The 18121-nt window shown below is 48.9% G+C and overlaps 1 protein-coding gene across 3 annotated transcripts in view; it reads right to left on the minus strand.

Annotated features, from left to right (window-relative positions):
* The window catches only part of trim44 (tripartite motif containing 44), a 103654-nt gene that overhangs the window by 34096 nt on the left and 51437 nt on the right, over window positions 1–18121 (minus strand). The window contains exon 5 of one of the 3 annotated variants that reach the window (XM_086007556.1): window positions 15555–16419. The exons of the other annotated variants lie outside the window; for them this stretch is intronic. Within the exon in view, the coding sequence (XP_085863682.1) occupies window positions 16164–16419 (256 nt within the window). The 3' untranslated portion in view covers window positions 15555–16163. Of the gene's footprint in view, window positions 1–15554; window positions 16420–18121 lie in introns of those variants that run through there. 3 annotated transcript variants of the gene reach the window in all.

The raw sequence follows: 18121 nt of genomic DNA on the forward strand, positions 1-18121 counted from the left end.
TGGGATTTGGAAGAATAGCGGGCTTCCCCATGGTCCAGGGCGTAGAACTGATGAACCAGCATTGGTCAGGCCTTGCTTCAGGGCTGCAGTGCGCAGGGCATGGCAGCCAGACAAGTCCACCCTCCCCCTTTAAGAGCTGACCGGCGCCAGAGTGTCTGCCGTCAATCAGCAACTCGCCGCACCTGCGCTGCACCCGCCCTCGGGGGTATCGCCCCGGACCGCCGGCTTAGCGCCTAATGATAGTCGTGCATCGCCTGTTTTAGCGCAGCAGCAACCTCTTGGGGCGATGCTACTGAATATCGGCGAAGGTGGCGCGAACGTGCGCCGGGCGCAAACTTTAGCGGCCGCCCGACTGTAGCGCCCCGAACGTGGCTATACTGAATTTCTAGGCCATGATCTGGTCATTGTCACATTGCTATTTGTAGGAGCTTGCTGTGCACAGATTGGCTGTCGCGTTTCCTACATTACAATAGTGACTCCACTTCAAAAGTACTTCATTGGCTGTGAAGCGCTTTTGACTGTCCTGAGGTTGTGAAAGGCTGTACAAGTCTTTCTTTAACACTGCAACCCTGGGCCTAACAGTACCTTTCATCAGGCGGTCCCAGTGACTTTCGGCAAGAGGGGCTAATGAAGCAAAATTGGTCGAGAACACACCCCCTCTCCGTTATTTACATGCGGTGGATCTTGAAGCGGGGGCTCCCGGTCAGTGGGGGATGGGGAGGGGGGTGCGGGGAGAGGGAAACTGAGCTGGGGATGGGGAGGCAGCAGTAGGCCTGGCCACGCCATTGTGCCCCATTTGTTGCCGTGTTCACACCCGATTTCAGTTGGGATCGCAAGCCCCGTATCTCCAGCTTACCGGGAGCAAAGCCTCGGGTGATCTGCTAGTCTGCATTAAAAAATATATCAGCTGCGACTCCTGAAAAAATATTCACCGGAGCTTCGAATTCAGGAGCAACCCACTCCTGCCCAGTCTAACACGCTTACATCTTACAGTCCTAGGCCTACAATAGATAGAGAATTTATTTCTTTTTTTAAAAAAAGGTCCCAGCAGCTGAAGGTCTATTTGTTGGCGTCTGACTGTAAATACCCAGGACTGCAGAGCTTAACAACAAAAATGCTTGGGCCTGTGTCTTATCAGGTCGCCACATACCGAACTGGCTCCTGGCAGTCTTATCTGGAATAACTGCCGGCTTATCAGGGCTGCTGCAGCTGGGCTCTACAGCAAATGCCCACCTGTTGTGGCAAAGGGGCCTTACGAGTCAGAGAGGGACCCACCTCCTCCTCTGTGGGGGAGGGCGAGTTTCTACACTTATTCCCCTTTCACTGAATGTCGTACATTGTTCCTCCTCAAGACCCATGGAGCTTGACACGGGACAGCGACTGAGAAGTAAAGCTGGCTGGAAAAGGGATGTGTGGAGGTGCATTGGTGGGTCACCTCTCGATGAAGGTTTGTTTAGAAGGGTCATCTCCCCATCCCTTGCTTGATGAAAAAAGACCAAGGTCCATTTAGTTTGCCATCTACTATCCTGGTAATTGCACAATACAATGATAATGGAGTTAGTGACTAATCCTAGCAATCAATCTCTATCAATTAGTCCACAACAGACACAGACATGACGTGAGGAAAATCCCAGTAGTGCACAGCTTTGGGAACCATAGCTCCTGAATCACCTGCTCCTCTCAAGAATGCTCCTCGAGCCCCACCATTGATAGTACAGCACCATCATTGACAGTACAGCCCCACCATTGATAGTACAGCACCACCATTGATAGTACAGCCCCACCATTGATAGTACAGCCCCACCATTGATAGTACAGCCCCACCATTGATAGTACAGCCCCACCATTGACAGTACAGCCCCACCATTGATAGTACAGCCCCACCATTGATAGTACAGCCCCACCATTGATAGTACAGCCCCACCATTGATAGTACAGCCCCACCATTGACAGTACAGCCCCACCATTGATAGTACAGCCCCATCATTGACAGTACAGCCCCACCATTGATAGTACAGCCCCACCATTGATAGTACAGCCCCACCATTGACAGTACAGCACCACCATTGACAGTACAGCCCCACCATTGACAGTACAGCACCACCATTGATAGTACAGCCCCACCATTGATAGTACAGCCCCACCATTGACAGTACAGCCCCACCATTGATAGTACAGCACCACCATTGACAGTACAGCCCCACCATTGATAGTACAGCACCACCATTGATAGTACAGCACCACCATTGATAGTACAGCCCCACCATTGATAGTACAGCACCACCATTGATAGTACAGCCCCACCATTGACAGTACAGCCCCACCATTGATAGTACAGCACCACCATTGACAGTACAGCCCCACCATTGATAGTACAGCACCACCATTGATAGTACAGCCCCACCATTGATAGTACAGCCCCACCATTGATAGTACAGCCCCACCATTGATAGTACAGCACCACCATTGACAGTACAGCCCCACCATTGACAGTACAGCACCACCATTGATAGTACAGCACCACCATTGATAGTACAGCCCCACCATTGATAGTACAGCCCCACCATTGATAGTACAGCACCATCATTGACAGTACAGCCCCACCATTGATAGTACAGCACCACCATTGATAGTACAGCCCCACCATTGATAGTACAGCCCCACCATTGATAGTACAGCCCCACCATTGATAGTACAGCCCCACCATTGATAGTACAGCCCCACCATTGACAGTACAGCCCCACCATTGATAGTACAGCCCCACCATTGATAGTACAGCCCCACCATTGATAGTACAGCCCCACCATTGATAGTACAGCCCCACCATTGACAGTACAGCCCCACCATTGATAGTACAGCCCCATCATTGACAGTACAGCCCCACCATTGACAGTACAGCCCCACCATTGATAGTACAGCCCCACCATTGATAGTACAGCACCACCATTGACAGTACAGCCCCACCATTGATAGTACAGCCCCATCATTGATAGTACAGCCCCACCATTGATAGTACAGCCCCACCATTGACAGTACAGCCCCACCATTGATAGTACAGCACCACCATTGATAGTACAGCCCCACCATTGACAGTACAGCCCCACCATTGATAGTACAGCCCCACCATTGATAGTACAGCACCACCATTGACAGTACAGCCCCACCATTGATAGTACAGCCCCACCATTGACAGTACAGCCCCACCATTGATAGTACAGCACCACCATTGATAGTACAGCCCCACCATTGACAGTACAGCCCCACCATTGACAGTACAGCCCCACCATTGACAGTACAGCCCCACCATTGACAGTACAGCCCCACCATTGATAGTACAGCCCCACCATTGACAGTACAGCCCCACCATTGACAGTACAGCCCCACCATTGATAGTACAGCCCCACCATTGACAGTACAGCCCCACCATTGATAGTACAGCCCCACCATTGACAGTACAGCCCCACCATTGACAGTACAGCCCCACCATTGATAGTACAGCACCACCATTGACAGTACAGCCCCACCATTGACAGTACAGCCCCACCATTGACAGTACAGCCCCATCATTGATAGTACAGCACCATCATTGATAGTACAGCCCCACCATTGATAGTACAGCCCCACCATTGACAGTACAGCACCACCATTGACAGTACAGCCCCACCATTGACAGTACAGCCCCACCATTGATAGTACAGCCCCACCATTGATAGTACAGCCCCACCATTGATAGTACAGCACCACCATTGATAGTACAGCCCCACCATTGACAGTACAGCCCCACCATTGATAGTACAGCACCACCATTGACAGTACAGCCCCACCATTGATAGTACAGCACCACCATTGATAGTACAGCCCCATCATTGATAGTACAGCACCACCATTGATAGTACAGCCCCACCATTGATAGTACAGCCCCACCATTGACAGTACAGCCCCACCATTGACAGTACAGCACCACCATTGACAGTACAGCCCCACCATTGATAGTACAGCACCACCATTGATAGTACAGCCCCATCATTGATAGTACAGCACCACCATTGATAGTACAGCCCCACCATTGATAGTACAGCCCCACCATTGACAGTACAGCCCCACCATTGACAGTACAGCACCACCATTGACAGTACAGCACCACCATTGATAGTACAGCCCCATCATTGATAGTACAGCACCACCATTGATAGTACAGCACCACCATTGATAGTACAGCACCACCATTGATAGTACAGCCCCACCATTGATAGTACAGCACCACCATTGATAGTACAGCCCCACCATTGATAGTACAGCCCCACCATTGACAGTACAGCCCCACCATTGATAGTACAGCACCACCATTGATAGTACAGCACCACCATTGATAGTACAGCCCCACCATTGATAGTACAGCCCCATCATTGATAGTACAGCACCACCATTGATAGTACAGCACCACCATTGACAGTACAGCCCCACCATTGACAGTACAGCACCACCATTGATAGTACAGCCCCATCATTGATAGTACAGCACCACCATTGATAGTACAGCCCCATCATTGATAGTACAGCACCACCATTGACAGTACAGCCCCACCATTGACAGTACAGCACCACCATTGACAGTACAGCCCCACCATTGATAGTACAGCACCACCATTGATAGTACAGCACCACCATTGATAGTACAGCCCCACCATTGACAGTACAGCACCACCATTGACAGTACAGCCCCACCATTGATAGTACAGCACCATCATTGATAGTACAGCCCCACCATTGACAGTACAGCCCCACCATTGACAGTACAGCCCCACCATTGACAGTACAGCACCATCATTGATAGTACAGCCCCACCATTGATAGTACAGCCCCACCATTGATAGTACAGCACCACCATTGACAGTACAGCACCACCATTGATAGTACAGCCCCACCATTGATAGTACAGCCCCACCATTGATAGTACAGCACCACCATTGATAGTACAGCCCCACCATTGATAGTACAGCCCCACCATTGATAGTACAGCACCACCATTGACAGTACAGCCCCACCATTGACAGTACAGCACCACCATTGACAGTACAGCCCCACCATTGATAGTACAGCACCACCATTGATAGTACAGCACCACCATTGATAGTACAGCCCCACCATTGACAGTACAGCACCACCATTGACAGTACAGCCCCACCATTGACAGTACAGCACCACCATTGATAGTACAGCACCACCATTGATAGTACAGCCCCACCATTGATAGTACAGCCCCACCATTGACAGTACAGCCCCACCATTGACAGTACAGCACCACCATTGATAGTACAGCCCCACCATTGACAGTACAGCCCCACCATTGATAGTACAGCCCCACCATTGATAGTACAGCCCCACCATTGACAGTACAGCACCACCATTGATAGTACAGCACCACCATTGATAGTACAGCCCCACCATTGATAGTACAGCCCCACCATTGATAGTACAGCACCACCATTGATAGTACAGCCCCACCATTGACAGTACAGCCCCACCATTGATAGTACAGCACCACCATTGATAGTACAGCACCACCATTGATAGTACAGCCCCACCATTGACAGTACAGCCCCACCATTGACAGTACAGCCCCACCATTGATAGTACAGCCCCACCATTGATAGTACAGCCCCACCATTGACAGTACAGCCCCACCATTGATAGTACAGCCCCACCATTGATAGTACAGCCCCACCATTGACAGTACAGCCCCACCATTGATAGTACAGCCCCACCATTGACAGTACAGCACCACCATTGACAGTACAGCCCCACCATTGACAGTACAGCCCCACCATTGACAGTACAGCACCACCATTGACAGTACAGCCCCACCATTGACAGTACAGCACCACCATTGACAGTACAGCCCCACCATTGATAGTACAGCCCCACCATTGACAGTGCAGCCCCACCATTGACAGTACAGCCCCACCATTGATAGTACAGCCCCACCATTGATAGTACAGCACCACCATTGACAGTACAGCACCACCATTGATAGTACAGCCCCACCATTGATAGTACAGCCCCACCATTGATAGTACAGCCCCACCATTGATAGTACAGCCCCACCATTGATAGTACAGCCCCACCATTGATAGTACAGCACCACCATTGATAGTACAGCCCCACCATTGATAGTACAGCCCCACCATTGATAGTACAGCCCCACCATTGATAGTACAGCCCCACCATTGACAGTACAGCCCCACCATTGACAGTACAGCCCCACCATTGATAGTACAGCCCCACCATTGATAGTACAGCACCACCATTGACAGTACAGCACCACCATTGACAGTACAGCCCCACCATTGACAGTGCAGCCCCACCATTGACAGTGCAGCCCCACCATTGACAGTACAGCCCCACCATTGATAGTACAGCCCCACCATTGACAGTACAGCCCCACCATTGACAGTACAGCCCCACCATTGACAGTACAGCCCCACCATTGACAGTACAGCCCCACCATTGACAGTACAGCCCCACCATTGATAGTACAGCACCACCATTGATAGTACAGCCCCACCATTGATAGTACAGCCCCACCATTGATAGTACAGCCCCACCATTGATAGTACAGCCCCACCATTGATAGTACAGCACCACCATTGACAGTACAGCCCCACCATTGACAGTACAGCCCCACCATTGATAGTACAGCACCACCATTGATAGTACAGCCCCACCATTGACAGTACAGCCCCACCATTGATAGTACAGCCCCACCATTGACAGTACAGCCCCACCATTGACAGTACAGCACCACCATTGATAGTACAGCACCACCATTGATAGTACAGCCCCACCATTGACAGTACAGCCCCACCATTGATAGTACAGCCCCACCATTGACAGTACAGCCCCACCATTGACAGTACAGCACCACCATTGATAGTACAGCACCACCATTGATAGTACAGCCCCACCATTGACAGTACAGCCCCACCATTGACAGTACAGCCCCACCATTGACAGTACAGCCCCACCATTGACAGTACAGCCCCACCATTGACAGTACAGCCCCACCATTGATAGTACAGCCCCACCATTGATAGTACAGCCCCACCATTGATAGTACAGCACCACCATTGACAGTACAGCCCCACCATTGACAGTACAGCACCACCATTGATAGTACAGCACCACCATTGACAGTACAGCCCCACCATTGATAGTACAGCACCACCATTGATAGTACAGCCCCACCATTGACAGTACAGCCCCACCATTGACAGTACAGCCCCACCATTGATAGTACTGCACCACCATTGACAGTACAGCCCCACCATTGATAGTACTGCACCACCATTGATAGTACAGCACCACCATTGATAGTACAGCCCCACCATTGATAGTACAGCACCACCATTGATAGTACAGCACCATCATTGACAGTACAGCCCCACCATTGATAGTACAGCCCCACCATTGATAGTACAGCACCACCATTGATAGTACAGCACCACCATTGATAGTACAGCACCACCATTGATAGTACAGCACCACCATTGATAGTACAGCACCACCATTGATAGTACAGCCCCACCATTGATAGTACAGCCCCACCATTGATAGTACAGCCCCACCATTGATAGTACAGCCCCACCATTGATAGTACAGCACCACCATTGATAGTACAGCCCCACCATTGACAGTACAGCCCCACCATTGATAGTACAGCACCACCATTGATAGTACAGCCCCACCATTGACAGTACAGCCCCACCATTGATAGTACAGCCCCACCATTGACAGTACAGCACCACCATTGATAGTACAGCACCACCATTGATAGTACAGCACCACCATTGATAGTACAGCCCCACCATTGACAGTACAGCCCCACCATTGATAGTACAGCCCCACCATTGACAGTACAGCCCCACCATTGATAGTACAGCCCCACCATTGATAGTACAGCACCACCATTGACAGTACAGCCCCACCATTGACAGTACAGCCCCACCATTGACAGTACAGCCCCACCATTGATAGTACAGCCCCACCATTGACAGTACAGCCCCACCATTGACAGTACAGCCCCACCATTGATAGTACAGCCCCACCATTGATAGTACAGCCCCACCATTGATAGTACAGCACCACCATTGACAGTACAGCCCCACCATTGACAGTACAGCACCACCATTGACAGTACAGCACCACCATTGACAGTACAGCCCCACCATTGATAGTACAGCACCACCATTGATAGTACAGCCCCACCATTGACAGTACAGCCCCACCATTGACAGTACAGCCCCACCATTGATAGTACTGCACCACCATTGACAGTACAGCCCCACCATTGATAGTACTGCACCACCATTGATAGTACAGCACCACCATTGATAGTACAGCCCCACCATTGATAGTACAGCACCACCATTGATAGTACAGCACCATCATTGACAGTACAGCCCCACCATTGATAGTACAGCCCCACCATTGATAGTACAGCACCACCATTGATAGTACAGCACCACCATTGATAGTACAGCACCACCATTGATAGTACAGCACCACCATTGATAGTACAGCACCACCATTGATAGTACAGCCCCACCATTGATAGTACAGCACCACCATTGATAGTACAGCACCACCATTGATAGTACAGCACCACCATTGATAGTACAGCACCACCATTGATAGTACAGCACCATCATTGACAGTACAGCACCATCATTGACAGTACAGCACCATCATTGACAGTACAGCACCATCATTGACAGTACAGCACCATCATTGACAGTACAGCACCATCATTGATAGTACAGCACCACCATTGACAGTACAGCACCATCATTGATAGTACAGCACCACCATTGACAGTACTGCACTACCATAGATAGTAGAGCACCACCATTGATAGTAGAGCACCACCATTGACAGTAGAGCACCACCACTGATAGTACTGCACCACCATTGACAGTACAGCACCACCATTGACAGTACTGCACCACCACTGACAGTACAGCACCATCATTGACAGTACAGCACCACCATTGACAGTACAGCCCCACCATTGACAGTACAGCACCATCATTGACAGTACAGCACCACCATTGACAGTACAGCACCACCATTGACAGTACTGCACCACCACTGACAGTACTGCACCACCATTGACAGTACAGCCCCACCATTGACAGTACAGCCCCACCATTGACAGTACAGCACCATCATTGACAGTACAGCCCCACCATTGACAGTACTGCACCACCATTGACAGTACAGCACCACCATTGACAGTACTGCACCACCATTGACAGTACTGCACCACCACTGACAGTACTGCACCACCATTGACAGTACAGCACCACCATTGACAGTACAGCACCACCATTGACAGTACTGCACCACCATTGACAGTACTGCACCACCATTGACAGTACAGCACCACCACTGATAGTACTGCACCACCACTGATAGTACAGCACCACCATTGACAGTACTGCACCACCATAGATAGTAGAGCACCACCATTGATAGTACAGCACCACCATTGATAGTACAGCACCACCACTGATAGTACTGCACCACCACTGACAGTACAGCACCACCATTGACAGTACTGCACCACCATAGATAGTAGAGCACCACCATTGATAGTACAGCACCACCATTGATAGTACAGCACCACCATTGATAGTACAGCACCACCACTGATAGTGCAGCACCGCCATTGACAGTACAGCACCACCACTGATAGTGCAGCACCACCACTGATAGTGCAGCACCGCCATTGATAGTACAGCACCACCATAGATAGTACAGCACCACCACTGATAGTACAGCACCGCCATTGACAGTACAGCACCACCACTGACAGTGCAGCACCGCCATTGATAGTACAGCACCACCATAGATAGTAGAGCACCACCATTGATAGTACAGTACCACCATTGATAGTACTGCACCGCCACTGATACTACAGCACCACCACTGATAGTACAGCACCACCACTGATAGTACTGCACCACCATTGACAGTACAGCACCACCATTGATAGTACTGCACCGCCACTGATAGTACAGCACCGCCATTGATAGTACTGCACCGCCACTGATAGTAGAGCACCACCATTGATAGTAGAGCACCACCATTGATAGTAGAGCACCGCCACTGATAATACAGCACCGCCATTGATAGTACAGCACCACCACTGATAGTACTGCACCACCATTCACAGTACAGCCCCACCAATGATAGTGCAGCACCGCCATTGACAGTACAGCCCCACCATTGATAGTACAGCACCACCACTGATAGTACAGCACCGCCACTGATAGTACAGCACCGCCACTGATAGTACAGCACCGCCATTGACAGTACAGCCCCACCACTGACAGTACAGCACCACCACTGATAGTACAGCACCGCCATTGACAGTACAGCCCCACCACTGACAGTACAGCACCACCACTGATAGCACAGCACCGCCATTGATAGAACAGCACGGAGTTCTGGTCATTGTAAAAGGGAAGACAATCAAACCCTGGATGCAGTTCAGAGAAGAGCCATGAGACTGATCCATTGAGTCATAGGAGCAAGCTATGTGGAAAGGCTGGATAAACTTGGGCTTTGAAAGGAAGCGACTGAGAGCTGACCTGATGAGTTACCCAAGATAGTAAATGATATAGAAAAAGTAAATTCAGTGCACAGCTTCAATCTAAACCAAGAGAGGGTCAAACTAGTAGAAGGTAAATTTAGACATGATGTCAGGAAGTTCTTCACACAAAGAGCGCTCAATACTTCTGAGGAGGGGAAGTGAAGGAAAACAAACCTTGTTGCCATTTAAGAAACAATCGGATGCTGTGATGGAGAAACTACAGAGTCTTTTTGGATGGATGAGCTACGGTAGGTCAAGTGTCCTCTTTATCTCTATCTATCTTGTGATGGATGTTCAAACTTGGCTACGTGTGGGCTGCTTCCACCAGATCTTACTGGAGTCACGAGGTGAATCATTCACAGTGGTAGAACAATGCACTTGTGGAAGCAAATAAAATAATTTTACCCTTTACTTCTATCCCTTGAACCACCTGAGGAAGCAGGAAGAAGATAATTCTTAGGCCTCTATTAAAGCTATTGACCAAGATGGGATGACCATCTTTTCTGCTAGAAGTGCCGAGTGGATGATCCATCTCGGCCTCCTCTTGAGGTCTCCACCATCACAGAAGCCAGTCTTCAGCCAATTTGATTCGCTCCATGTCATGTCAAGAAGCAGCCGAGTGCACTGGATACAGCAAAGGCCATAGGCTCTGACAACACCCCGGCTGACATGCTGAAAACTTGTGCTCCAGGACTAGCCGCACCTCTGGCCAAGCTGTTCCAGTACAGCTACAACACTGGCATCTACCCGACAATGTGGAAAACTGCCCAGGTATGTCCTGTCCACAGAAAGCAGGACAAATCCAATCAGGTCAATTACTGCCCCATCAGTCTACTCTCAATCATCAGCAAAGTGATGGAAGGTGTCACTGACAGCGCTATCAAGTGGCACTTACTCACCAATAACCTGCTCACTGATGCTCAGTTTGGGTTCCGCCGAGACCAGTGGGCTCCAGACCTCGTTACAGCCTTGGTCCAAACATGGACAAAAGAGCTGAATTCCAGAGGTGAGAGTGACTGCCCTTGACATCAAGGCAGCATTTGACCGAGTATGGCTTTAAGGAGTTCTAGTAAAATTAAAGTCAATGGGAATCGAGGAGAAAACTCTCCACTGGCTGGAGTCATACCTAGCACAAAGGAAGATGGTTGTGGTTGTTGGAGGCCAATCATCTCAGCCCTAGGACATCACTGCAGGAGTTCCTCAGGGCACTGTCCTAGGCCCAACCATCTTCAGCTGCTTCATCAATGACTTTCCCTCCATCCTAAGGTCAGAAGTGTGGATGTTCGCAGATGATTGCACAGTGTTCAGTTCCATTCGCAACTCCTCAGATAATGAAGCAGTCTATGCCCGTAGGCAGCAAGACCACCATCTACAAGGCACAAGTCAGGAGTGTGATGCAATAGTCCCCACTTGCCTGGATGAGTGTAGCTCTAACAACACTCAAGAAGCTCGACACCATCCAGGAAAAAGTGGCTCCCGCTTGATTGATAACCCATCCACCACCGGCGTACCGTGGCTGCAGTGTGTACCATCTACAAGATGCACTGCAGCAGCTTTCCAAGGCTCCTTCGACAGCACCTCCCAAAACCGCAACCTCTAGAAGGACCATCTTCAGCTGCTTCATCAATGACCTTCCCTCCAACATAAGGTCAGAAATGGGGATGTTCGCTGATGACTGCACAGTGTTCAGTGCCATTCACAACTCCTCAGATAATGAAACAGTCCATGCCCACATGCAACAAGACCTGGACGATGTTCAGGCTTGGGCTGATAAGTGGCAGGTAACATTTGCGCCACACAAGTGCCAGGCAATGACTATCTCCAACAAGCGAGAGTCTAACCACCTCCCCTTGACATTCAATGGCATTACCATCGCCGAATCCCCCACCATCAACATCCTGGGGCGGGGCGGGGGGGAGATCACCATTGAATGGAAACTTAACTGAACCAGCCACATAAATACTGTGGCAACAAGAGCACATCAGAGGCTAGGCATTCTGCGGTGAGTATCTCACCTCCTGACTCCCCAAAGCCTTTTCACCATCTACAAGGCACAAGTCAGGAGTGTGATGGAATACTCTCCACTTGCCTGGATGAGTGCAGCTCCAACACTCAAGAAGCTCGACACCATCCAGGACAAAGCAGCCCGCTTGATTGGCACCCCATCCACCACCTTAAACATTCACTCCCTCCACCACCAGCATACTGTGGCTGCAGTGTGTACCATCTACAAGATGCACTGCAGCAACTCGCCAAGGTTTCTTCAGGAGCACCTTCCAAATCTGCGACCTCTTCCACCTAGAAGGAAAAGGGCAGCAGGCGCATGGGAACACCACCACCTCCAAGTTCCCCTCCAAGTCACACACCATCCTGACTTAGAAGTATATCGCCGATCCTTCATCGTCGCTGGGTCAAAATCCTGGAACTCCCTCCCTAACAGCACTGTGGGAGTACCTTCACCACACGGACTGCAGCGGTTCAAGAAGGCGGCTCACCACCACCTTCTCAAGGGCAACTAGGGATGGGCAATAAATGCTGGCCTTGCCAGCGATGCCCAGGTCCCATAAGCGAATAATTTAAAAAAACATGGGTAGCTGGCGCATGGGAACACCAACACTTCCAAATTCCCCTCCAAGTCACACACCATCCTGGCTTGGAAATATATTACCATTCCTTCATGGTTGCTGGGTGAAAATCCAGGCACTCCCTCCCTAACAGCTCTATGGGAGCACCACCACTTTCTCAAGGGCAATTAGGAATGAGCAATAAATGCTGGCCTTGCCAGCGACCCCCAGATCCCATGATCGAATAAATAAAAAGTCCTCCGAGATGTGAGGAATTCAGGATGTGCCGACCGGGGTCTGCTTTTCACTGCTTTGTGTTTGTGCCCCAACTGCATTCTCTCCAATAAATAGTCAGATACTCTGAGAAAAATCAGTAAAGCACAATTCCTGTTGGCCATATGGGACTAGTGGCCGTGTAGAAAACCCTTGTCCTGCCTATTGGAGGTCAAGCCGTACAGCTCAATCTAAACATCTTCAGCTGATTTGCCTTTTATTTGTTTCTTCAAACTCTCATTTTTCAACAGGTTCAAAGGATAGAAAGGCTACAGAGGTCTTGTAGGTTCGATGCAAGATTCCCTTTGTACTGCCTTACTAAACTCTTGACAGCTCAGTTCCGAGGGGGCACTGGAAGATGATTGTTATTGAACTTTTCTATTCACATTAATAAGGAGACACTGGAGATCGATTGATAAGGCTAGCACACTGGGGAAAGGGGGTAGAGGAAAAAATTACTTCATACTCCACCGTTCAATTGAATTGCTTGTGAAAAAAGGTTATTTTCACAAGCCATGATTGAAAGCTATGTTTCAATCCATGTCTTACTGTGTTAATGGCCCCTCGTCTCACACTTCACTAATCAAAATAATTAATTATAATTCCAGAAATTAAGGCAAATCAAGTCAATTTAGTTTGTCGTCATGGAAACTGTGGGCCTACCCTGCACCTGCTGCACAAGTAAACAGGCACAAGTAAATCAGTTAAACCATGCAGCTAATCTATCTGGCTATTGAAATGGTAATGAAAGAAGCCTGCAACCTTCGACCTAAATAGGCTGCGCTGGAACCAGTTATTCTCTTGTGGGGATCTATGATGTCAGATCCACCCTTGGAACTCTCAGACACCACTACTGACAGGTTCTAAATAAGCCACAGGTCGCCCTCCTGAGTAAAATGTGGCCAGGGAAAATGCAGGGGGCGGGGGCAAGTCACTCAACCAAGGGGTGCAGTTTACCCAAGCATCAAGAGATGTGACACCATATAAACAGGAGCCCAGCACAAATTGAAAAGTGAATCTATTCTTTAGAACTCGCCTGAATTCATTGTTCACGAGTGTGCAAGCTTTACTTTCATAGGGGGAGGGGACGAATCCGAACATGGAACAAAATCTTTTATTTTTGTTTTCTCTGCAGAGGTGAGGAGCTGATTGGTAGGAGTGTGAGAGAACACAAAGGAGCAGTGGGGAAGCGGAGCAAGAATGGCTTGTGACTTTGTACAAAGAGCTCTGTAATGTCATTAACTGTAAATAAATTGTTCAATATTAAAATTTTAAAAAACAAAGGATTTGGAGACAGGGCCAGTAAACAACTGCTTTGGGTTTTTGTCTCAGCCCTAAGCTCGCTAGTGAGCAGAATGTTCTCGCTCTACCTCATAGCTTTACGCTTGACTTGTGGTGACTGCTGAGTGATATCTGTACAGAGAACTAATTGGACCCCCAAGGTCCTTAAAGTAAGGTGGAAATGAGCAATATTCGCACAGGCTCTGCTTGTCCGTGAAGAGAATTCACAAGCAGATTTTTTTCCTTCCCTCTTTCCTTCGAAGCTCAGCTTTCTGCCTGTAGTATTATAATCACAGATCACAGAAACCCCACAGTGCAGATAGAGGCCATTTCGGCCCATCGAGCCTGCACCGACACATATCCCACCCGATCCCCGTAAACCCTACACCAACACATACCCCACCCTATCCCCGTAACCCCACGTATTTAATCCCCCTAACACTAAGGGTCAATTTATCATAACCAATCAACCTAACCCGCACATCTTTGGACTGTGGGAGGAAACCGGAGCACCCGGAGGAAACCCACGCAAACACGGGGAGAATGTGCAAACTCCACACAGACAGTCGCCCGAGGCCGGATTCGAACCCGGGTCCCTGGCGCTGTGAGGCAACAGTGCTAACCACTATGCCACCGTGCTGCCCCATCTCTGATTTAATCTTTTATCTTTCAGGAAAAATTAATGCCCACAACAGCGCTGCCAAGTTCAGCCTGTCGAATCCTTCCCCGCGAATTTCAAATACACAGCAACACCTACTCACAAAGAGGAAACACATTAAATTAAAATAAGTGGATCACTTTCATTACTTGGCATGAATTCGCTTTTATTAGGTTAACTTTATGATCATCATTTTATAAAGTCTCTGACAAAATTCCATCCTCTCAAAAAGTTGAAAACATTAGTGTTTAGACAACAAAAGTCAAATATAATCAAATATAAAGTTTGTACAGTACAAGTGCATGAGAGTTTCAAAGGACAATAGCATTAGTGTATACACAAGAAAAAACAAATCTAATATCAAATGTGTAGCGTACATGTGTTTTTTTTTAAGCAAGAGAAGCAGAATGAGGGGGATACAGCCAGTCTGAGTGAAGCAGTCACAGAAAGGCAGAGGAAGAGAGAGAGAGAGAGAGGGAAGGAGAGAGGGGGCACAGAGTGAGAGAGGCAGACAAAGGGACAGAGGGGAAGAGAGGCACAATAAGTGCTGTAGAGAGAACGAATGAAGCAGAGAGAGATACAGAGAGCACAACACTAAAGCAGAGGCAAAGTAAATGAGTGCGGCAGAATGAATGAAGCAGAGAGAGAGAGAGAGAGCGAGAGAGAGCAAGAAACTTAAACAGGCAAAGTAAACAAATGCGGCAGAATGAATGAAGCAGACGGAGAGCAAGAAACTAAAACAGGCAAAGAAAAAGTGGATGAGGCAGAGAGAATGAAGTCGAGAGAAAATGAGACAGAAAGAGAGGATGAAGCAGAGAGAAGGACAGAGAGATGACGGCGATTAATTGAAATTCCTCTGCCCAACTGTTTTCAGTGCTGTTCCTCGAGCTTTCGACCTGGAGACCAATGTTCCCCCTAAGATGTGCAGGTGCGCGGCCATGTATCAATTGGGAGGTCCCATGCAGGCCGCTGCTGGAAAAGATAGCTGTGCTGCAAATTTAAAGGGACGGCGCACAAAAAAAATTAGCGGAAACTTTGCTGGAGACCCAATATTCCTCTACATTGTGCCCCAGTTGTGCCTATTTCCAGTACGCAACAGGTCCAAATCCCTGCCTTGTTTGGGTTTCACCTGCACTGCCAGTCACAAGTTGAGGGGTGGGGGGGCGGGCATTTCTATTGACATTTTATTTAAAGGAAGCTGAAAGTGCGGTCACTGTGCGCTATGGCCAGTTCCCCTCCAAGTCACGCACCATCCCGACTTGGACATACATCAGCGGTAAATAGTCCTGGAATTGCCCTCTGTTCCCTACAATTGTGGGAGCAAAATTACTACCAGGACTGCAGCGGTTCCAGGAGAACGCCCACCACCACCTTCTGAGGGAAACTAAGAATGGGCAATAAATGAAGCCTTTACAGTGTCACACACATCCAAAGAATGACTAAAAAGTCAATTATTGGCCACTGTGGTGATAACAATTGAAAAGTTTCCTGCTGTGATGGGATGTGATGTAGGTAGAAGCTTTTAAGGAGAGCTGGGAAGTTCTTTGGTCCCATCATCCCCCTTAGCAGAAGGGGTCCCATTTGCTATATCTGGATACCAAAATACTCAAAGGAACTGGATGTTTGGATGACAGAGAGGAAGGAGCACTTGCCCACTGCTAACCTACCACTGGAATCTATCGGAACCTAAGGTATTATCTGCACCTCACTGAGGAACAATGCCTTTTCAGGCTAAGGTGCTGCAGGAGGACTGAAGCCCAATGCCCAGGTAAGCACAGCACTGCCAGTTGCAATCAAGATGATTACCGTCTTGAACTTTTTTGAACCAGCAGCGACATAAGTCAATCTGCATTGCATTGCTGCAATAAAAAAAATACGAACTGATGCCGTACAACATTGTGCTCTCCATGGAGGCCGGGGAGCAACGGCCTCAGCCATAGTGTTCTTTCAAATGGCAGGATTCCCAAAAAATCCAGGGGATAATAGACAGCACCTTTTGCGTTCCTGTCAACAGGAATCCCTCATACATAAACCACAAGCACTGCTATTCTGTAAACATTCAGCTGTGTGTGTGACTATCTTCACTGGATACTGCTGCTCAACCTCAGATTACCAGGATGCTCTCATGCTGCCTTTATTTTATGCTAGTTCACTGTGCCACCATTATTGGCAAGTGTAAAATTATCTTGTTGTCTTGGCATGTGACCTCTAGCTTTTAGTGATTTCTGTTCTTGGACTCCTAAATCTCTCTGCTCCTCCACTCTTTTGGAAGGTGCTGCCAGAGAAACCTTGGCGAGTTGCTGCAGTGCATCTTGCAGATGGTACACACTGCAGCCACAGTACGGTGGAGGCAGTGAATGTTTAAGGTGGTGGATGGGGTGGCAATCAAGTGGGCTGCTTTGTCCTGGATGGTGTCAAGCTTCTTGAGTGTTGTTGGAACTGCACTCATCCAGGTAAGTGGAGAGTATTCCATCACGTGAATGCTACCTGCCACTTGTCAGCCCAAGCCTGAACGTTGTCCAGGTCTTGTTGCATGCGGGCATGGACTGCTTCATTATCTGACGAGTTGTGAATGGTGCTGAACACTGCCGTCATCAGCGAACATCCTCATTTCTGACCTTATGTTAGAGGGATGGTCATTGATGAAGCAGCTGAAGATGGCTGGGCCTAGGACACTGCCCTGAGGAACTCC

This window comes from Somniosus microcephalus, chromosome 15 (genome assembly GCF_052327205.1).
Source record: "Somniosus microcephalus isolate GS21.2 chromosome 15, FLI_Smic_1.0, whole genome shotgun sequence".
NCBI classification, from domain to species: domain Eukaryota; kingdom Metazoa; phylum Chordata; class Chondrichthyes; order Squaliformes; family Somniosidae; genus Somniosus; species Somniosus microcephalus.